At 38.8% G+C, this 23,704-nt stretch overlaps 1 protein-coding gene across 1 annotated transcript in view; it reads right to left on the bottom strand.

Moving 5' to 3' along the window:
* The window catches only part of Ctnnd2 (catenin delta 2), a 788,751-nt gene that overhangs the window by 636,352 nt on the left and 128,695 nt on the right, over positions 1-23,704 (bottom strand). Inside the window, exon 2 of the mRNA XM_042695245.1 lies at positions 13,519-13,655. Within this exon, the coding sequence (XP_042551179.1) occupies positions 13,519-13,655 (137 nt within the window). The remainder of the gene's footprint in view (positions 1-13,518; positions 13,656-23,704) is intronic.

Raw genomic sequence — 23,704 nt, 5'->3', positions numbered from 1 at the left:
TGTTTATTCAGATTCTGTTTGCTTATTCCCAGTGCTGACCAGCTCACCAGTCCTTTCTTTCAGTTTGTAGGCATTTTGATTGTTAGGTAATGCTGTAGGATACAGTTTTTAAACATATGGTCTTGGAGGCTTGTCTTAATGTCCTTATACCTTGTGCTACTTCATGCACTTCTCAGGAAAGGTTTTGTTTTGAGCACCCTATGCAAAATCAACACGTAAGATTGGGAGCAGTGGCCCCAACCAGGGCGGAACACAGCACATGCCAGAGCATTTATAGGTCAGCAATAGTATCTCCCTGTTCTGCTACCAATCACAGTTACTGAACTTCATCAAGGAATAGCCAGATCTAGCTGTAGCATTTTTGTATGTCACTAAAACTTGGATTTACCAGAATCCTGGAAAACTTTTCTTTCACTATTAAAAATACCCATCTATGAACATATCCTTAACATAGGTCTATAGGACAATCATCCACCATAACCAACAATGCAGACCACAACCCACCTGCCCCTTACACTCTGGATTTCTGAGATGATACAAATTTAAAGTGCTTTAAAATTAGTCCAGAGTGACTGATGGCTACAAACCTTGGTAAATATACTAAAAGGACTGAACTAGGATAATCGTAGGGCCATCTGAGTTACACTTCAATACGCTTTTCTAAATTTTTTAATTATCTTAGGGTATATAGAATGGAGAGATATAAAAGTATAAAAGTGTTTAGAGACAGACTAACAGCACTGATTTGATTTGTTTGCAAACATGGGGAATGAGGGTCTTGGTGCTGTTCATCTATGTAACAGCCACTCCAAAACATACTGGCTCATAAGTAGGACTGTTCCCTTAGCCCTTCCATTTCCTAATACTAGCTAGGAAGATGGACCATCTGCTTCCCGCAGCCTCTGCGGGGTCTGATCTGGACTTCACCATAGAGAGATCATTGGAAAGGCCAGCAAGTTGGCACTGCAGTTCAGAGGTCACCATTGGGTCAGGGACTAAGCACCTGTCTGCATGGCTTCCTTCCCAGGTGTGGAGCTCCTTCACTCATAGTGGCTGGTCTCTTGAGCATGGATACCCTAGAAGAGGAGGAGGAGGTATCCCTCTTTCCAACTCTGTCACATGGTAGCATTTTCACCAGTGTAAAGGGAAAGTGTCCAAGGCAAATGTTAAGGAAAACATGACAAAATAATAGTGTGGCCATTTTGAAATATTATAATCTCACCCTGTGAGCTCTAGGATTAGTATGGCATCAAGACTCCCTGCTTAGTTCCCTGTGCTGTAATCCTTCCACGACAAGACCTACATTTCCAACAAAATCAATCTATTCACTTCTTGTGTGAGCAAAAAACTGTATTGGTATTTTACATTTTAATGAGGTGGTTTTCAATAATAGGCTTCACTTTGTAGAATTTTCTCCTAAAACTACTGAAAAAATGAGCTGAGGATATTACAAGGGATTTGCTGCCATAATGCTTACAACTTCCTACCAGAAATCCTCGAGCCTTTTCTTCTACGAAGATTTTATTTTCTCAGCAAGTATACTAGCAAAAAGACTCAAAGTATTCTGGTACACAGCTGCAGAGAAGTGAGCTTTCCATCCATCCCACAATCTACACCGTGCACATAAAACTCACCTTGCACTGAAGAATTACAATGACTTAAAGATAATAAAAAATTTAAATGTAACAATAAAAAGTCCACACATATACAAAACACACTACCACCATGAAGCATACAAATAAATAGTAAATGGAGAAATCTTCCTTCAAAATCTGTGGTCACTGAATATTTTAATGTCAGAATGATACACAAATATGTAGAGGAAAAAGCACTCAAGCAGCAGGAAGACCTTCAAGATGAGTATTAAGCTATTGGAATGTTCTTAAGACTTTGGGAGGATTGACATTCTAAAGAGCAGTAGAAATCATTGGAATTATGTTCTTTGCAGGAACTGGGACTAGAACTAAGCAAGACAAGCCCAGCTCAGAAAGACAAGTATCACATTGTCTGTTATATAGAGAATCCAGGTATGCAGAATACTAAGGAGTGAGAGAAAACAAGAAGAGGGGAAAGGGAAAAGGAGAAAATGAGGGCAGGGTAAATACGATGGGAGATGAATATATGTAAATAAAAATAGCATAATGAAATTAAAACTTTTTTAAAGGGTGGGGAGAGTTTTGAGGATAAGAGCAACAATGAAAGGTATACATTTGATGAAATCGCATGATACATACATATGGAAATACCATATTAAAACTTCTGTACAATTACTACCTACTACTAAAAAAGAATATATATGCATAAATATCAAAATTACAGAATGGGATAGTCAATAAATTTGCTAAACTTGACATGTTTACATATAAACAATACCTTTGAGTCTATTTGTGTGTATAATATATTAATATGTAGAGTTGCTGACTCATGTACCAACATGGTACAGACTTTTTGCTTTCAATAAAACAAGGTGGACTAGATGAAGGGGAAAAAATCCCTATATTTTATTAATGAGGGATGTTTAAGTTAATGAGCTTCACTTTAAATTGCAAATACCTCATTCTGCCTGATTAAATGAGTTTCCACTGAGATGTTTATAGAGGAAATTGTATTTTGGGGGCCTGGGAGTCATCAAAATAAAGGAGCTAATTCTGAAAAGGACACAAGTAGAGTCCTAGTCCAACACAACCATGAAAATAACGGGGAAAGCACACGGTGCGAATAACCATGCCAAAGAGACAGGAGTACTCCAAAACTAAACCTGGGATTTACATTGCAATTAAGCTTACAAAGCATTTGCTTTGAGCTAAAATAGAATGGGGAACCCCAAATGGCTTTGGCAACTCACCCTAGAGAGGGATACACCTGGCCACAGTCCTCTCCCTAAAGAAACGAACAAATCCCAGTGTCTGTGAATATTTCCAGCAGTGCTGCCTGTCCATGTGTGAGCAATCCTAAATCAATAGCAAGGGTTTTCAGTATAAGCCTTCGGTACCCTCCAGGAGAGCTCCCAGTAGAGTCACACCTTACCTTGTGTCTCCACTTTCACTGCAGTGTTATTAAAGCTGAGCTCCTAGAGGGTGTTCCATGCAGGACTGAGGTGCTGCTCCCATATGAGCAGGGTTCCCCAAAGAGGGAGTATTTTCACACTCAATTTTTAATTTTAAGAATAAATTGCCTGTGGCTTTTGACATAAGGTGGATAGCAGGCAATTTCAGGTCTCTGACATGTACTTGGAGAATAGAGTATTTTTTATTATTATTAAAAGTGTTTCCTTGGTTAATAGGTGGGCTGGGTGTTGAGCTAATTTTTCTAGGGTACAGAGCTTCTTCTCTCCTAGAATATGGTTATAATTGTACCCCCCAAAAACTTTGATCAACTCCAACTTGAAAACCTTCAGATTCTTCTCAGCATAGCAAGAAGGCAAGGTCAAAATGTACACAGCATTGTTTGCAATTGCTTCAAACTCTGGCATCAGGTTAGATTGACTTTTACAGAGTTTCAATTTTTAATTTGAGCCTAACTTCTCTAGCCAGTACACCTTCCAGGATGCAGGCCCTGCAGAATGCATCCCCAGATGACCACAGCTATTGACTCAGTGAATGGAGCCATTTAGCATTGTCTAAATGCTGGAGATCACCTGTCAAAAGACATTGCTTTTGCCTTGTTGACATTGAGGGTTTTCATTTTGTTCTTCTCTCACAGTAATTAGGCAAGTGGTATGGCCAGTTCGTTCCTGAGGCCAGGAACCGAGGGTGAGTCAGACCTTGTCATTAGTGAAAAAGGAAAATGCTGATCCTTCACTTTCCCATGGCAGCAGGCCACCTAGAGAAGGCTCACGGAGAGCCCAAGGCAGGAACCTGCACCAGCCTTTTCTGACTGCAGCCAAAAGACAGCAACCTGAACATGATCGATGGTGAGCCTCCGGCATGTTTACCGATGCCACTGATGCATGCTGGAGATGTAACTGCACTTCCAGCCACCGCTCCCAGCATGCATACAAGAGGAAAAACAGCTGTGTTTAACCCACACTCACCTATGGGCCTAGCCTCACACTTTCTCCATAGACATTAGTAACTAGCAATAAAGTGTAGAAGCTCTCCAGTCGGAGGGGAAGGGAAGTATAAAATGCTGAAATAAGGATACAGGTTGACCCATTGTAACAATGAGATGTACAAGACACTATGTTGAAAACGAACTTTACAATTTCGGGGGTGGGGGAGGGGAGGCGGGGAGGAGTTGGGAAGGTGGGCAGGGAAGGGATGGTAGGAGCAAAACAAAGGAGGGGTAACAATGCTCGATAGGAAATGTACTCATTACCTTACTCAAGTAACTGTAACCCCTCTGTACAGTATTTTTACAATAAAAAATATATATTCCAAAATAAAAGTGTAGAAGCTCTCAACGATTCTTATTTATCTCATTATGATTTTCTCTTATTTCAAAGACCAAATGGATGTTCCTCCTCTATTTTCCTACTTTGATAGGACTAAGGTAGGGAGGACTTTTTTTTTGACCACAACAAAACCTTAGTGGGAGAAAAATTTATTCTCTTGGGAACAATATTAGACAACATATTGTCATTGTATTATCACATCTACTCATGAGATTGAACACCTTAGGTCTTACTTCTCAGTTTAATTTTTCAACAATTTCCTATATAGCTTTCAGTAGGTACATTCAATATAGATGTAAGTCTCAAGTATTTTTCTGGTCAGAAATAGAAATACTGAACAAAACAATCACTAAAGGCAAAACCTATTTAGTTATATATATGATAAAGTTTTTCACAGGTAAATGCAAATAAATACATATTTTACAAAATCTACAATTTATTATCATTATTAGTTGTACAGAGGGCTTTCAATTCAACCTGTCAGTGTATGAGTACAATGTATCTTGATCAATATCACCACTTCCACTCCTCTCTCCCACCTTTTAGAACCCTATCCGTCCCCTCAATTTACTTAATTCCATTTTCACTTATATACATTGAATATTTGAACTGTATTTGCCCATTTTTTCCCTTTCTCCATTCTCCTAAAATCATGTTTTAAATATATAAAACATAAAGTATGTTTTTGAAAAGATTTTTTTGTCAAACTATTTAATATTTAATACATTTTTGTTCTGTAATACTATGTAATATTGTTTCATTGTTCTGTGATAATTTCTGCGGTTATGTTGACTATTCTTGTATTGGTATAATTATTTGGTATATAAGACCTTCCAAGTTTGGAATATTTTGGTTCCATTTTCTAACATTTTTTCCCATTTTCTTCCTAGATTGCCTAAGGTGTTCATTTTCTACACTTTGTAAACCCTGCTCAAGGCTTTGACTACTGCACTTCAAGAACTCCTGAGCCCTTATCAGTAATTAATTGTGACATATTTTCCCAGTGAGTTTGTAAGGGTCGTTAAACTCTTTTTCAAAACTTTGCTCCAGGCAGCCCCTGTCAAAGCAGACCAGTGATTTATTACAAGGAAGTGCAAGGCACCATCTTTATTTCATCCTTAGGAAATTAAATCAGCCTAAGAAATCAACAAAAGTAGGAAAGTTAAATAAAATTATAATATCAAATCACGCAGAGTGAATCTGTATCTCATGCTCATTAGAAAATGTCTACTATGTTAGTTAACCATATGAAAAAGTCTTCCTGATAAAATGTTAAATGGGCAGAGAGGAACAAAATAGTTGTAAAACAAAATGAACATTGTATCCAAATGATCTCATATTTACATAATAATCTAGACAGGAAATCTCCATTAAATATGTGTACCTACCTCTGCTTACAAAATATTCTCAAACAAAAATTTCACTATTTTTCCTTTTCTAGCATTTTATCTTACCTACGATGTTCTATCAATAGTTACATAAATATGTTTAGCAATATATTCCAAAAATCTGAGGATAGCATAGGCAGCACTCTGAAGCCATGTTACAAAATTCCACATGCTAATCACTCACCTTCCCACTTAGCACACACAACTTAACCTAGTTACAATTTCTTCAACTGTATAAACTCCACCACTAACACAGTGAAAGACACCAGAAAAGATTGATTTAATTATTAGGATCTAGTTTGAGGTTGCCAAACTCATGAAACAGAGAATTAATATGCCTTGAAGAGTGTGACATTATGAAATGTTAAGGTAAAAAACAAGTCAGGGGACAGGAGTAAGAAGTCAAAAGAGGAGAAGTCCACATTTGTTAAAACTTCCCTCTCAGGAAGCAGAGATTAGGAGGATCACAGAGTGAGGCCAGCTGAGCCAAAAAGTTGATGAGACTCCATCTCAACTAATACAAATCTGTGTCATGATACATGTCTGTCCTTCCTAGCTATACGGAGCCACGAATAGAAGGGTCATGGCCCAGGCTGTCTTGAACATCAATGTGAGACCGAGTGAAAAAGGACCTCAACAGTTGGGTGCCAGTGACTCATGTCTATAATCCTAGCTACTCAGCTACTCAGGAAGCTGAGATCTGAGGATTGCAGTTCAAAGCCAGCCCTGGCAGGAAAGTCTATGAGACTTTGACCTCCAATTAACCACCAGAAAACCAGAACTGGAGCTGTGGCTCAACGTGGTAGAGCCTCAAGAGACATCCCCAGGGACCCATTTCCTTCAACCAGGCAGGAAGATCAATGGATAGAATCGATCCATTGATTAAACCATCCAAGAATTGAGCTCTCTGACCATTGCACCATAGCACCCAGACCCTGAGCTCAAACCCCATGATAAACAAAAAAGAAAAAGTACCTAAAGCAGAAAGGGTTTTTGGAGTCTGACTCAAGTGGTAGAACTCCTGTCTGGCAAGCACAAGTCCTGGCAAACTCAGTACCACCTCCTTCCAGGAAATTAATAGACCAGCTATAATATGATTTGAGATAGGGTGGGAAAGAAAAGTGATACATTAACATTTCTGGAATTTTTCTCCCAAATGTAGAACTCTTAGCACTAAGTCAAAATAGCTTGGCACATTTCTTTTTGGCTTCCAGAGTTGACCTTTACTTTTCTGGTCCATGAACCTACCAAAGAAACAATCTCATCAAAACCAGCAGATCCCCCCATCCATCTCTTCCCTTCCAACATGGAACTCCAACCCCCACCCTCTTCATCCCCAGTTTTAGGCTTCCATATATGGCTTGCTGGCCCTGAGCTTCTGCCTCTTCCTTGCTATTAAACTATGTCAAATATGAAGACCCAGTTCTACAGATGCTAAGCTGTATCTTCACATCCTAATGTATAGCCTGAAGCTCACGATCACTGCCCAAAACATTGATGTTCTAGAATGAAAATAGGGGAGGGAAATTGTGTTTCTTAAAATTCTTTCGTTATCAACTCATATATGGCTTGAAATATGCTTTTTGTTTTGCCAGTCTTGGGGCTTGAACTCAGAGCCTAGACTCTGTCCCTGAGGCTCTTTGTGTTCAAGGCTAGCTCTCTACCACCTGAGCTATGTGCCACCTCTGACTTTTTCTGAGTACTTTATTGGAAATAAGAGTCTCATGGACTTTTCTGCACAGGCTAACTTCAAACCATAATCCTCAAATCTCAGCCTCCTGAATAACAGATTACAGGAATGAGCCACCACCAGCGCCTAGGTAAGAAATGAACTTTTAAAGCAGAAATGAAGTAATTCTCTTTTTAAATCGTGACATTACAGAAAAGATTCAATGGGTAGAACCTTCTCTGGGGAAACGTGGAATTCTTAGCTTTTCTGAACAAGCAAATTTAAAGTTCACTGCCCTTGGCTGATAATCCTCTATCTTCTTGACCTTTCCCAGAGATGTTTTGATTTTCTCTTTTTCATGGATAATAGTTCTGTCATTATTTTCATAAAGTCCTTTGTTAAATTCCTATCTGAAGCTGATTAAGAGATATAGGTCATATACCACATTGTGTTATCAGAAACAGTGGTCGTGCATTACAGTAACACTAACAACGTTGAAAGACTTTGCAATAATACACAGCATTGGAAGAATAGTAAAAGAACATCGAATACTATTCTAGTTACACAGAGCTGCATTACTCAGATGCTTATGCTGCTGGAACAAGAACCTAACAGAAGCAATAGAGGGAGGGAGAACTAAATGCAGCTCCCAATTTCAGTGAGTACAGTGCAGGGTTGTTGGAATCTCAGGGCAGGGGGAGCATGTGGAGGATGAGGCTGTCCTACTGGACAGGAAGCAGAGAAAAGGGGACACAGGAAAGTCCAAGAAACATGTCGCCACCACAGACATCCCCAGGGACCCATTTCCTTCAACCAGGCAGGAAGATCAATGGATAGAATCTATCCATTGATTAAACCATCCAAGAATTGAGCTCTCTGACCATTGCACCAAGGTATGCTTAACTAATCTCCTAGGCACTTCCTAATCCAAACAAGTTGGCAATTGAAATTCGGCTTTACAAGAGCAAAGGTAATTCCAAATTACCAGTGGAGAGGCTAGCGAAGCAAGAAGGTATGCTACATGCACAGGAGAGGATAGAAAGATCAAGATTTCTTTTTTTTTTCAGCGTAAGATTCTTTTTTATTATTATTATTATTGTGAAAATACCGTACAGAGGAGTTACAATTACATGGGCAAGATAACGAGAACATTTCTTATCAAGCATGGTTGTCTGCTCCTTTGTTTCCCCTTCCCATCCCTTCCCATACCCCCCACCCCCACTTGATCCTCGCCCCCCCCCCCCACCAAAGTTGAAAAGTTCGTTTTTCGACATAACGACTTGTACATCTCATTGCTGCAATGGGTCCACCTGTATCCCTATTTAAACGATTTGTTTTTTCCCTTCCCCTCCACAAATTATACCAACATCAAATACAGTGAAAACAGGGGTTCTTTACAACTAGGCATCAGTTTTAATTGTAGCTACTCTTTTAGAGATCAAGGCTGGAAGGAATCCAGGCAGAATTGTTCACTAGACTGCATCTCCAAAACGATCAACAAAAAGCAGAATTAGAGGCCTGGTTCAAGTGATAGAGTACTAGACAAGCAAGAGCAAGGCCGTCAGTTATAAAGCCAGCACCACAAATTAATAACATCAGTAACAGTAATAGCTTTTTTTCAATTTTACATGAACCTCAAAAAATGCTGTTCAGTGTCTTTTTAAGACTCAACCTGTGTAAAATGCTTAATGATTTTGCCTATAGCAGAAGTGCAAAAGGTCATTTTTCCTACATTAACTACCATAAATGACTAAAAGCAAGAAAACTTGCTTTTGCCATTTAGTAATCAACAATACACAAAAATAAGGCTACTTTAAAATTCCTGTAATTGCACAATATGATGTAGAATATGTGTAGAATTTAATGAGCAAGAACAACTAGTCTAGCAATACAAGATTTGAGCTTTTACAAATATTCACCATTTCAAGTAATGTAAGCCACATAAACTTTTTCAATACATAAAATTTCCTCTACAAACTTTTATATGTTAAAACTCTTTGCTGGTTACAGTGGCTCACATCTGTAATTCCTCCTACACTGGTACAAAGGATCCTAGTTCAAAGCTAGGCAATTCAAAACCGTTAATAAGGCCTTGTCTCAAACAATAATTAGCAATCTGCTGTTTATCCAAATGATCTATCTTCCTTGGGTCATTTCATGTCTAATGTTCACCTCCTACTCCCTCTGCTTCTACTGAGGGACAATGGGTATAAGAGAAGAAAGGGAGATTCACCACCTCTCTCTTAAATTCTCATCTAAATCTTGTCTAAGTCTCTGGTCCTAAGAGACTTGTTAGGAAATAGGACAGGTATGTCTGAAATAGAGAGCTTTGCTAGAGAATGAAGCACAGACCCTGGATTTATTTATGTCAATGAAAAAGCATACGATTTACCAGTCAGAAAGCAATTGAGATGGGAAAGTAGAAAAAAAGTCAATGAACACTTATTCACTACTGAACAAAACATGACTACTGTATTCAAGAATTCATCTGATAAATATTTCTGTTCTGCTAGCTTGTAAGGTGGGATATTTCATGGCTTAAAAGTGTGTTATGACTTAGATTTTTAGTCTACACATATAAGCTAGGATTTATTTTCATTCAATGTTAGCCACCAGCCTAAGAATTTGTATTCTTAACCTCATTAACAACTTCCTCAAATTAACTCTATTAGATTGTGTTCTCTTTGAATGTGCATGGACCTTTATATTTTGCCTTGACTATGTAAGATTCCTCATATGTTTATGGAACGAGTAAATAAATGATAAAACTTATTATTTTACAGCTCATAACACATGTATAGTATATGAAAGAAAGGTTTCCCTCCTGCAGACTAGACAGGACTAGATAGTGCATGGGGAGCTACTACCAGATTTCTTACTTGAAATTCCTTAAGAACTCAATGGGAGTTCAATTCTGGAAAGCTTGAGAAAAGGGACAATAATATTCTTCTAATGAATGGATTGATAGGCATAGTATACATATAATTATTAAGAATCATGTTGGGCACTGGTGGGTTAAGCCTACTCAGGAGGCTGAGACTTGAGGATCATGGTTCGAAGCAAGGCCAGGCAAGAAATTCTTATCTTGAATAATTACAAAAAAAAATCTAGAAGAGGAGCTGTATCTCAATTAGTAGAGTGCTACCCTTCAGCAAAAGAAACTCAGGACAGTGCCCAGGCCCTTGGTTCAAGCTCCAGGTTGGCACATGCACACATGCATGTGAACACACACACACACACACATACACACACACACACACACACACACACACACACACACAGGGAATAATGGTTTTTCATAATTTTGCAGTGAATATCCCAGCCTTCTAGAAACATCTCTAATTTAGCACTAACTACGATAGCATACTAGATATATGAGAAAAAGAGAAGAAACTTAAGAATAATGTAGGAAATAAAGGCAGTTGCCTGCACCTGAATTCCTTCTTGGGAGGCTAAGATCAGGAGGGTCATGCTTTGGTGTGAACCCCAGACATAATGTTCACAGGCCACTTCTCAACCAATGGCTGGGCGTGGTGGGGCATGCTCATAACCCCAGCCACACCAGAGGCTGAGATCGGGAGGATCTCCTCTCCAGGCCTGGCCATTAGAAACTGTCGGTATGTCTCCGCTGGAGGACACTGGGTGTGGCAGAGCCCATCTGCCACTCCAACTTCTGTGGGAAGGATAAAACAGTAGGATCTCCATCCAGGCACAGGCTGGAGCAAAGCCAGGTAAGAACTGGTTACCTCACACTAACCAGTACAAAAGAAGGGCTGGAGACATGGCTCACCAGTAGAGAGCCCACCTGGCAGACTGGATGTCAAGTTCAAACTCAAGTAGAATGATAGATAGATAGATAGATAGATAGATAGATAGATAGATAGATAGATAGATAGATAGATGAAATGAATTATCTGTGCAAAGCAAGACAGTTCCTGAAGTTTCCTACTTGCTGATTTCTGCTTATTTCACTTGGCATCTGACTCCCTGCGGCTCACTGGACTGTCTCAGCTGCTCTGTCTCAGGTACAGAGGACAGGGTTTCCCTTCCTTCTCACCTTAGGGACATGTAACCACAATCACAGTTTTGGTTCCCCCCAAAAAAAACAATGAATTGTTTTAAATGACTTAGAAAGATACCATTACTTCTTTTTAAAACATTAAATTGGGGCCAGGAAGATGGCTCAGTGGTAGAGCGCTTGCCTCGCATGCATGAGGCCCTGGGTTCGATTCCTCACACAGCGCCAGAAGTGGCGCTGTGGCTCAAGCAGTAGAGCGACAGCCTTGAGCTGAAGAGCTGAGGGGCAGTGCCCAGGCCCAGAGTTCGGGCCCCACAACTGATAAATAAATAAACAAATTATCACCAAGAATTCAGAGGGCTGAGGATATAACTCAATGGTAGAGCACCAGCCTAGCATGTGCAGGACCCTGAAGTAAGGCCCAGAAACAAAAAATAAAAGAAGTTTGAAAGGCATTATTTACAGTAATGGAGTTTGCCTCGGGCATTTCATCTACACTCAATACTGAAACAACCAGGTTCAATTGTAGAAGTAATTCTGACTGTCCAAACCCAGCTCAGATTTAACTTAGCCTCCAATTCCTTCTCTCATTTTGCTTCTTAGTTCTCTGTCATCAGGCCGTTCCCGCCTCTTTGTAAGTAAACAGATAGGGGTCTCCATATAGCACCAGTTTTATTTCTTTCCTTCTAATTTTTCTAGATAATCCTAAATATGCACAAACAAAAATAAATCCAGTCTACTATTTTGTTTTTAAAGCATAGGGCAATAGTATCCTATGTCATTTACTTCCCAAATTCATGTGACTTCTTCACAAATGCTAAATCGTAGGATAATTCATTTTTGCTAAAAATTACATGATCTATTTGGGGAAGGATTAATCATTTTTTCAACTCTTCATCAAGTAATATTTTCTTTTTCTTTCTTTATCTCGAGTAAAGTTTTTAACACATTTTCATATGTACAAAATCTTAGGCTGTAGGTCACTCAAGTGTATAGAACATAATCCCAGCCAGACTAGATCATAGGCTATTGTGAGACATTTTAAATGTTACTTTGTAGAAAACATTATGTGATTAAGACAAAACACAACTTCACATTCTCATTTGGAACAGAAAAGAATGTGAATTGTCTCCCACCTTAACATTTAACTAGCATATAAAACACATCATTTTTTTTAACATTTTCATATTTGGTAGATTGAAATGAAGTTCTGTGTGTGTGTGTGTTATGTGTAGGGTAAGTACTGGGCCGTAAACTCATAGCCTCATACACTTTTGCTAAGATAGATATTTTTTCTCAACACTAGTGCTGTAGTACTTGAGCCATACTTCTACTTCATGCTTTTACTGGTTAACTGTAAAAAAAAAATGTCTCTTGGATTTGTCTGCCTGATTTGAACTGTGATTCCCAGAGTTCAGCCTCCTAAAGAGCTAGGATTACAGGGAAAAGCCACCAGTACCCAGTTTAGAATCTTTTATTTCAACTTTAATGTCCATGATGAGTCCATTCAACTGAAAAGTATATTTCCATATAAGGTATATTCTATTAACTTTCCTTGAATTCTTCAATAGCTAAGCTTCCTTATGACCTTTAAACAAACAACCAGCCACAGAAACACTGGAAGACCAATTTCGTTGTCCTAATGTGATATTAGCTCACTGTCAACATACAATAATATTTTATCCTCAGCATCCTGGATAGATGTTGACAGTTTATTAGACTTTACATTTTCTAAAGAGCAACATTTGGACTCAAATATTTAATAGTACTAAGCATTAGGTTCATCAACAAATCTGTCAAACTATCACCTGTAGGGGAATATTTTCCCCCCTGTGAATTTTTTTTCAAGAAAACTGCCTAAATCATGAATAATATCATGAAGTCAAAAGCAATTGTAACCATATTTTAATATTATTTCTATAATGAATAGCAACATTCTGCTAGAAAATTATTATTTTTCTTCCAACACAATTTAATCATCCTTGTTTATCTGGAAAAGCAATTTTTAAATGTCCCCCATAATCCATCAAAGAAATGGAAATGTTTCTACCTGTTCTTTCACCGAAGCAAGGATGGCGGAGGTGGTCTCTGTTTCGGAGCCGTCCCCATTGGAGGTGTTTAAGCCAGGGCTCAGGGAGCTGGTCTTTTCGGAGGCTGACTGGGGCTGGTCTGGGACAGGCATAGCTCCTGCAATGGAAGAAGACAAGCTCAGTGGGAGGAGATACCATCACTACAATCAGATGTAACTATCAGACAACCTGAGGACATTTCAGGAAGCAAAGGGCTGCAGAGTCAGAATGTGACATAATTATAGAATTCGAAACAACGGGACTTTAGAGACTGATTTCACCTTCTGTCCACATAGCACTCACACCTTTGTGTTTTATCTTTGAGATAAGTGGGACAGGTGAGATGAGACCAATAAGACAATATAGGACCTAACAGGCACTAGATCAAATCATAGGCACTTGACAACTTTACCCACATAGACTAAGGAACACAGACCTGCTCATCCACCTCTTTTCTTCAATCTTTCTCCTATAGCATTGAATATGGAAAATAGAAATCATCAGAGCTGCTGTTCCCAAAGACAATCCCCATGCCTAGATACTAACGACCTAGAATAATTTCCATGGTTAATATTTTTTAACATCTAGATCCAAATTAACCATTGGTCACTACATAATATTGGACAGCAGAGATTGTCAACTTCCATTCCCAACGGTCTTACCTCAGACATTACAGAACAGACTAGGAAATGTGGAAAAGATCCTCAAGAACCAAGCCCTGAACTGTCTCAAGGAAGTACTGAAAACTTCAAGCTTCTAGATTTTGCAGTGAATGGTATGCCCGTGTGTTTTTATATTAGTCAGAGGTAATCCCCCAAAAATCAGTAATTAATCAGTACAATACTTAATCAGTATTCTATAGAATGACTTTTCCAGAATGGATGGCGTATTATTTCTGAAAAGGAAGTTTTTACTACCAACACCTCATGAGCAATTTCTGAAATCAACTAAGTTATTCAATAGTATAATTATATAATGATTAGTGTTGAATCTCCTTTCTATATTATATATATCCAAATTTATCTGATATAATTTCATCACACTTTCAAAATTCATAACATTTCTAACTGACATATTCCTAGAGACAGAATAAGTAGAACATAATGTGTGTGACTTTCAAGACTTTTCATAGCTAAAGACAAGTATTGGCTTGCTGTCACTCCTATCCTTGCTTCCTCTCCCATGAAGATCACCAAACATCTCCTTCCTATTCACCAGGGACCCCTCCCTGCTCTTGATCCTATGTTCTAAAACACAAAAATATTGTCACTATAGACTCTATTTGGCTCTATTACCTGCACTAGGCATCACTTTAATAATTTTCCATCACCTTATACTAATTTAATAATAAATAGACCAATAGAAACTACAAATTTTGCCCTTAAAACAGATATAAATCCGAGCAGTTTACAGTCATAAAATTTTAATATTTTTAACATATTTGATTATCTAATCTTCCATCCCACTGTATAAGAATAAGCAAAAACATTTTTAATTAAAATTAGGCTCCAAAAGACGCATGAATTAATGACACAAACACTAACACTGAACATGTCATTTGTATAATCACTTGGCCTGCCCAAAGTAGAAGCCTGAATTTGGAACTAACATCTCCACACCAAAATTATTCTTGCGCTCTGTACCCAGAAAAAGGTGCATGCACCCTAGCTTGTTGCTTTCAAAAGAGAAATTTAAAATTAATCCTTGTCATAATATAAGCGATGCAATAATTAATCACTGTCAATGTTAAATATAATTGGGGCAGAAACTCAATCTGTCCTGATCTAGGTTCAATTTAGCACACCTAGCTCAGTATCTGATCTGCAGCCGGCAGTTATTTGTTGAGTTAATGCATGAACTATTAGAGTAAAATCGATAATGGTTGCTTACTAGAGCATATAACATAAGCAAAATGAGCTTTGCGTTAGGAGCTTTTCTCTCTGTGGTATTTGAATGATGTATTTCTAACTCAAGAAAGCTGCTTTTCAGAAATCCTGATGAGTCTAAGGTTTTTGCCGCCATCAGCTGCCGGCCATGGGATGCCCTGGGTATTTGGATTCTCACATACAGCCATCAATCATGCAGGCTTCTGGGAGCTGAAACTTACAACCAGCAACCTGCCAACAGAACTGGGAGAAAATAGATGCAAGAAACAGCATTGAACTGTATGCTCAGCATTCAACCAGGGCACAGAATCCAAGACCAGTGAGTAGAGAATGACAAATCCTGGCTGAGAACTTAAGGGTGAGGTGTCAGTTACCAGTCATGGCCTCTGAGGCTCTGGCCTCACTTATAGATAGGAGGGCAGCACAGAGCGATGTTGGCATCTGAGTGTCAGAGATGATAGCTCTGCCATCCTCTGTGGAAAGAGTGGGAAGGCTGAACATCTCTCGAGGATTGGATGTCCAGTCCTGTCACTGCATGATCACTGACAAGGATACGATCGTGACACAATTATCACCACAGAGCTGAGGTCTACCTGCACTGTGATCCTTAGTGACATGAAGACTGATGGGAGGTAAAAGGAATATTCTGTGGAGGCTACTACAGAGGGAGTATGATAAGCTCTGCTCACACTTGCGAGAGACCCAGAGGCAGCCAGGTCCTAGCAGGATACTGTAGTGAGGACTGGGGACAGTCTTCCTCTGTCTATTCTCTGAGTGTCTTTAAGTCCTGTTTCCTAATGCATGAACTCAGCAATTTTCACTACTCCTAATAAACGATCTCAATAGTTCACATGTAAGAATATTATTGATAGGTACCTACAAAGAGTTAGAAATCAGGAAGATGGTAGTTCAAAGTGAACCTTGTTAAAAATAAATAGGCTAGCTAGATACTTGTCAATAAACAAACCAGGTATGGCAGGGACATATTTTTAATCCAGGCTACATGGGAAGCCCATGTTGGAGAATGGGTCATCATGGGCTGGGGCCAGACCAGAAAGAAGCATGAGACTTTATCTGAAAAATAACCAGAGCAAAAAGTACTAGAGGGGTAGGTGAATTGCCTACCTAGCAGGTGTGAGGCCCTGGGCTCAAACTCACTACCGCTGAAAAAGAAAGGAGGAAAAGGAGGGAGGGAGAATGAGATGGAAGGAGGATCGAAAGTAAGGTGGTAGGAAGGAAGGGAGGAGGGAAGGAGGGTTGCTAGGTAAGGTTGTGATGATGAAGGCCCATGGATTTAGCTGTACTCAGGCAACTCACTAGGTCAAGGGGAAGAGCCAAAGGATGGCAAGAGCTTTAAGGACTGGCAGCAGAAAGACTGTGAGCAGAAAGGACCAGAATCCTATGTGAGGTAAGCTGGGAGGCGAAAAGGAGAGCTGGTTTTCGGAGAGCAGCAGTCGGGTTCTGAAAATACCCAGGAAGAAAACTGGGAAATCTCGGAAGAGGATTTTCAGAAGTGTGATGATGACCTTGAGTCTGTGAATGACCTGAGCTTCGACTGGCCAATCTGCAAAAATAACCAATTCTTGAGACATGCAGAGTGTTGTTACAGGGTAGGGTGAGGTATGCTATGCTACTGAAGAATGCCAATGGCCAGCCCAGCACAATGAGAATTTCCAAACATCCACAACTTGCATTTCACGTCACTGAACATTGCCTGCGCTGGTTGTGCAAATTATGACTCTGATATTTATCATTAATGAAAATCTCACAATTGAGCTCCATATAGGTAATTACATCTCAAATAGCTACATATGAACTCCACAAATACCACATTCAGAATGGCCCTTTGTCTTCTTCCAGATACCCATAAAACCTCTCTAACCTAATCCCATCTTCCAGCTATACTGTCTCCTCAAATCTCTTATCTATAAAACTTATTAGGAGAGTCGACATCTTTGATTGCAACACCCTCTACTGCCCTATTTCAGCGATTCTCAGCACCTTGGACAGAGGCTTCGAAACTGAGGTAGGAAATGCATTTTGTATAGACACATTGTAATCAGAAACCAAAAAATAGTTAACAAGTGGAAGCTTTCAATGAAGGGTACATACTTCCTGTTCTGTTTTAGACAGTTACATGAGACAGGATAATGGATAAACTAATAGAAGCTGAACAGTTTAGAAACTATCCATAGAAAAGGTGAAATCTGGTTGGCTTTGCATGTTGGGAGAATCAGCTTTCCCATTCATAACCATGGTTAAATCTTAAATCTTGTCTTGCCTTTCCCTTCACCCATCTGTCTTTACAGTAGATACAACAAGGGTCTCGTAGTTCCCAGTACTGCTTACTGAATTGAATTTTGTACACATGGAATTCTCTCTCCCTCTTGCTTTCATCATCTGTCTATTAAAATGCCCATCCTTTTCTCTCCTCCTGTTTATGCATTCTTTCTATCTGTACCCTTTCTGGAAAACTCTTAACAATGTGAACCTCTTCCTTGCTTCTACCTTGGTAGCTACACCTCCCTCAGACATGGCATTTATCTCTAAGAGTTGCATTTATCACCGTGGGCTGTAGTGATTTTATCTCTTCTGTGACTAAAAATATCACTTTAAATATGACTTTCTTGTTATTATTAAGGAGTTGAACGGATAGGTAAACAATTGCCTAAGTCATGTAATGAGTCCAATTCTTTTTGGACAATGTCACCCTTTCCTTAAAATATCTTTTAGTGCTTTTGTAATTAGGAAACTTTTGATATAACTGTGGTTCCTTTTCCTTCAGCTGTTTAGGATGGATTTTCTGTCAGCTGGAACTAAAAAGTGTTATTAGACAGTGCTATATTTAAATTTATGGAAACACCATAAATTTACATTTCATGTCTCCTAATTAGGTCATGAATTCTTTGAGCTCGAAAACTATGTCTTATTCATATTCATGACCTCCGTGCCTAGAATAGTGCCCTACAAAGAACTGACATCATTAATGCTTATTGAGTAAGTTAAAACAGAGAAGACTTAGACTTCATCATCAGCCCTATTTTAAAATGGCAAGGAGGGTTATACTGACAATATTGATTGGTGTATAAATGTCTTATATACTTTCCCTGATGAACAAAAGAAAAATGTTCAAATTGATGAATTTGGACAATAGATACTCAATAGTAAAATAGTCAGTGTGTATTTCTGCACATCACACCTATGTCCATCTTTATAATGAGAATGTCTGAGCAACATGAATGATGACAGTAAGACAGTTCCAGGGCTCATACTTCGTCGATATTGGACGCTGATCCACTTCTGGAGTGAATGAACTGTCCTTGCTCCCCCAAACACCACAAAGATGCCTTAGAGATCCTTTATGGGTTTGCTTAGCTGTACAACACTTCCCCTCATGCCAGAGAAACAAGGTCTCAGGTTGCAGAATTCCAAACTCATCAGAAGAACAGTGATTTCAACAGAGGTTGCTATAGGTACCACACTTTACATTTTGACTCTCCCTATCCATGAAGAAGGGTTCTGGTGTATTCCATAATGAAGAGGCTCAGGATGCATAAAATGTTCCCATTATCTAAAATAAACATCCAGTGTAATATCATCATCACCCAGAGACACCCAAACACCATACAATTGTCAGCATCGGGAGTTCCTTTGTAAAGAGATTCCCTCTCCAACTGGAATCGGTGCGGGCAACCCAAGGTAGCTAAGATCCTAACTGGAAATCAACTTGTCTTCCCTAGTAATATTTCAAGCAAATATGTAGTTTTTCATTTTACATATCCCTAACTCAATCACAGATCTACAAGGAAAAATAATCTACCAGGAAAACAAAGCATGCTCTGTAGCCAGCCCACAATTTCCCCACTGTGAATTACCAACGGTGTCACTGTCTATTAAACAGAAAGTCCCCAAATGCCAGCCACACACTGGTCCGCAACATGTTCTTACTGCATAGTAGTTGAAAGTGTCCACTCAAATTATGGCAATTTACCCTTCATATTGATTGCAAGCATGTATCTGACATTTAACAATTTCTCAAGAAATAAGGGCTCAATCTCTCCCCTGTCCAGAATGCATACCAGTGGGCAGTCAGGGAAAAGCATCCCACAGTGTAAATAAATATCTGCATAGAGTGTGTTTAACTCACTGCAACAGGGAAATTGATGCTTTTAATTTAATTACAGGCCACCAAGTTTTTACTGTTCTTACACCATTTCCCTGTGATCCTTGGCCTGGGAAATTCTGCAGAGAAAAGAGTGTTTCCTCTGACTTTAAAAGAAAATAAAACAAAAACTACATTGCAGTGACCATAGTTTTCATAACTATAAGATATGCTTCCATTTTTTTAACCTGAAGACAAGAAATTCTGATATCATGTAGTCAATTCACATATGACTTCAAGAAGAGAGCTTATTACAATATGACTTTAAAAAGTAGGAGAAAATTGAGGGAGGAAGTAACAAATTTTACAAGAAATGTACTCATCACCTTACTTATGTAACTGAAACCTCTCATACATCACCTTGACAATAAAAAAAGAATAAACCTTTGTTTTGGAGTGTTAAATTCAAACTATATGTACACAGTAATTTTTGTTGTACTAGTGAAGGTCATGCAAAAATTTGTCATCTGTGTGTGTGTGTGTGTGTATGAACTTTCTCAATCATAAGTGCTAGAATTTAGTTTAAATGTTCCAGTACATAATCAATAAATCACTTAAATAATTAGATGTGCCAAAAGGTAGGTGATCATCAATTTTTGGCAATCTTCTTTCCCTCAGGCTAAGACTCTCAGTTCTCTCTTCATGAAAATATTCTCTCATCAGCACATGCATCATATCTGTTTATTAATTATAACAATCTAGCATAGGGTTAATGTGGTAGAACACGATTTTAAATGTGTCCTCACATTTTTACTTTTGTCTTCCAAGGTCAGAGTTTAATTCCCTTTCCTTTGATAGGGGCTGGACCTTTTTCTTGTCTCTTTTCAAGGGTGGGGGATGGTGAAGGTGATGGTGTGTGACTTCTAAGACTAAATCAGAAACGGCATTGTGACTTCCATGTTGATCTCCTGTGTCATTCATTCTGGAGAAACATCTGCTATGTTAAGAAGACCTGCCATCCACCCCATGAAGAGAAACCACAGCTTCCTTCCCACAGAGGGACACAGACTGGACTGACACATGCAGGCCACCACCAGGATGGAACTATAGGGAGGGGCAGATCTGCCCACTCCAGGCAGGACTTCAGGAAACACACCCTCAGCTGAACCCAGAAACATCTACTTGCTCTGGAATTCCTGGTCCCAGAAACCATGAGATAAGTATTAGTGTAAGACGCTATATTCTAGAGCAGTGTGTTCTACAGCAGTAGAAAATGGAGTGCTCTTTTAGGATTCATTTCCTAATGTGGACATTACAACAATGGTAGTTTAGACAGAGCAGATGAACCACAAGTAAGCTAGAGCAGAACACTGCTCCCATCCCCATGAGGAATTCTAAACCAACATAAACTGAAACTCCTGTTTGCTTCCCTGCAACCATCTCCAAGAAAAGTTCAAGGTTAGTGAGAAATCACAAATATGAATAGGTTAACAATTTAGCATGAGGGAAACTACCATTTGAAATACATTTTTACATAATCTGTTAAAAGATTTCCCTGATTAGTGCACACAGATATTTGAGAAGTATGCCTTTCATAGTATTTCTGAAGTCGATGATACTATTTTTGGATATCCTATTAACTTGGATGAATTTTATCTATAGTTCTCATAAAATATGCATAAAACAATAGTCTCTTCTCTGTGAATGGTGATGAGGACAAATGTTTTAATATCATAAGATGATCTAATCTTATTCATACTCTGCACCTCATTTAAAAATTAGATCTTCATACATTCAGAGCATAGAGAATGCCCATAAAAATAATCATTTTTCTAGCTATGATTGGTGATAAGTTTCCAATGACTCATTGTCTGGCAGTACTTTTGCAAGGTTCTCTTGGCAAGTCCTGCTCATTTCTGGTTTTGTCTTCATGTTCAGGCACTGGAGATCATCTCCATTGTTTCCTAGGACCCTTCTGATTGGATATGAACCATAGTCTATTCTTCCCCCAATTCAAGGTGGGTGAGTTAGTTCTATCTTAGCAAATATTGTCATGGTTCACTAGTTTTTCCTCTTCTATTTAAGAAATATTTATTTTTATGAAATTTTTTGGGGGGGTTGGTCGTGGGGCTTGAACTCTGGGCTTGGCGCTGTCCCTGCACTCTTCAGCTCAAAATGAGCACTCTACCGCTTGAGCCACAGTGCCACTTCTAGTTTTCTAGTGGTTTATTGGAGATAAGAGTCTCACAGACTTTCCTGCCAGTACTGGCTTTGAACCGCTATCCTCAGATCTCAGCCTCCTGAACAGCTAGAATTACAGGTGTAAGCCACTCGTACCCAGCAAAATTTTAAATTTTATTTTGTTGTAAAGGTGCTGTACACAGGGGTTACAATTACATAAGGTAATGAATACATTTTTTTTTTTGGTCAGGGGGCTTGAACTCTGGGTCTAGGCACTGTTCCTGAGATCTTCAGCTCCAGGCAAGAGCTCTACCACTTTAGCCACAGCACAACTTCCAGTTTTCTGGTGGTTAATTGGAGATCAGACTTTCCTGCCCAGGCTGGCTTTGAGCTGTGATCCTCAAATCTCAGTGTCCTGAGTAGCTGGGATTACAAGTGTGAGCCACCAGCTCCCAGCTTGAATACTTTTCTTTGTCGAACATTGTTACCCGTTCCTTCATTTTTTTCCCACAATCCCTCTCCTCCCCTCACTCTTCCCTCCCCTACTTATTACAACATTATTTACCATAGCTAAGATATGGAACCAATCCAGACATCCCTCAATAGATGAATGGATCAAGAAAATGTGGCATATTATTTTTAGAAAATGTGGCATATATACACAATGGAGTTCTAGGCTTCCATCAGAAAGAATGACATTGCACCATTTGTAAGGAAATGGAAAGACTTGGAAAAAATTATATTAAGTAAAGTAAGCCAGGCCCAAAGAAACATAGGCTCCATGGCTTCCCTCATTTCTAATAATTAGTATATGTCTATGATAGTCCTAGCAGAGCATTGCAATAGCTCAATAGCTATGTACATATGGCCATACAAAATGATACTAATCGAAATGAACCCCTAGATATGGAAACAAGAGGGTTTTTTGTTGTTATTGTTGACATCATTGTCATCAATGTACTGTATCAAATTTTCTTTTTATTTTTTTTTCCTTTGGTTTATTCCCGTTAGTCACTGTTTTTGATTCTGGTACACTGTGTCTTGTATATATGTTTATCTGATTTGGGGAAGGGAAGAGAATAACAAAATGGTGAAACAAGAAGAAAGGGTGAACCAATATAACAGTGATGCGTACAAAATACTAGGTTGGAAAAGAAATATTTAATGAAGACTAGTCTTGCTATTACAATTTATTTTGCACATAGTCACAGATGAATACACACATTTGAAAGCAAGTGTGCCAGTCTTCATTCTCTGATTTTCCTTGTATTAGAAAGCCTGTTCATTGTATTAGGTAGGCCAGGCATAAGAAATCATGGGGCTCTGAAGCAGCAGCAGTATTACACAACTGTACCAGCTGTGTTCCTCGAGTAATTAAATAGAGTACCTAGATAAATCACTAAGATTTTGACATTATTTGTTACTTGACCAAATCATCCTGATTGATACATCATCCACTGTGTATGATGAGGCACACTTCACAAGTTTCTTAGTTAAAAAAATATTAAGAATTTCTCTGAGCAAACAAGTTGTGAGAATAAAAGACTCTGAAAGAAATACACAGACCTAGAGCCATCTAATATTCAATAAGGGAACAAAAAAAAAGAGGCTGGAAAAAAGACAGCCTCTTCAACAAATAGCACTAAAAAAACTGAATATCCATATGTAAAAAACAAAACTGGAGCCTTATATACTACCTGACACCAATATTAACTTAAAAGTGGAATGAAGATCTCAATGTAAGACCCAAAACCCTGAAAGCATCGGAAGAAGAAAACATGGGCAATAGGGGTAATAGACACATGATAAAAATGTTCAACACTGCTAAGCATCTGGAAATGCAAATCAAAACAGCATTGCGATTTCACCTCACCACAGTTAGAATGGCCATTATCAAGAAAACAATCAATCCCAAATCCTGGCAAAGATCTGACCAAAAGGGAACACTAATACACTGCTTGTGGGAAAGTAAACTTGTTTAACCACTCTAGAAAGCAG

Source organism: Dipodomys spectabilis, unplaced genomic scaffold, assembly GCF_019054845.1.
Source record: "Dipodomys spectabilis isolate Male_0828 unplaced genomic scaffold, ASM1905484v1 ptg000179l, whole genome shotgun sequence".
Taxonomy (NCBI): Eukaryota; Metazoa; Chordata; class Mammalia; order Rodentia; family Heteromyidae; genus Dipodomys; species Dipodomys spectabilis.
Note: the sequence above shows the minus strand (reverse complement) of the source record. Positions and strands in the feature narration are given on the sequence as shown.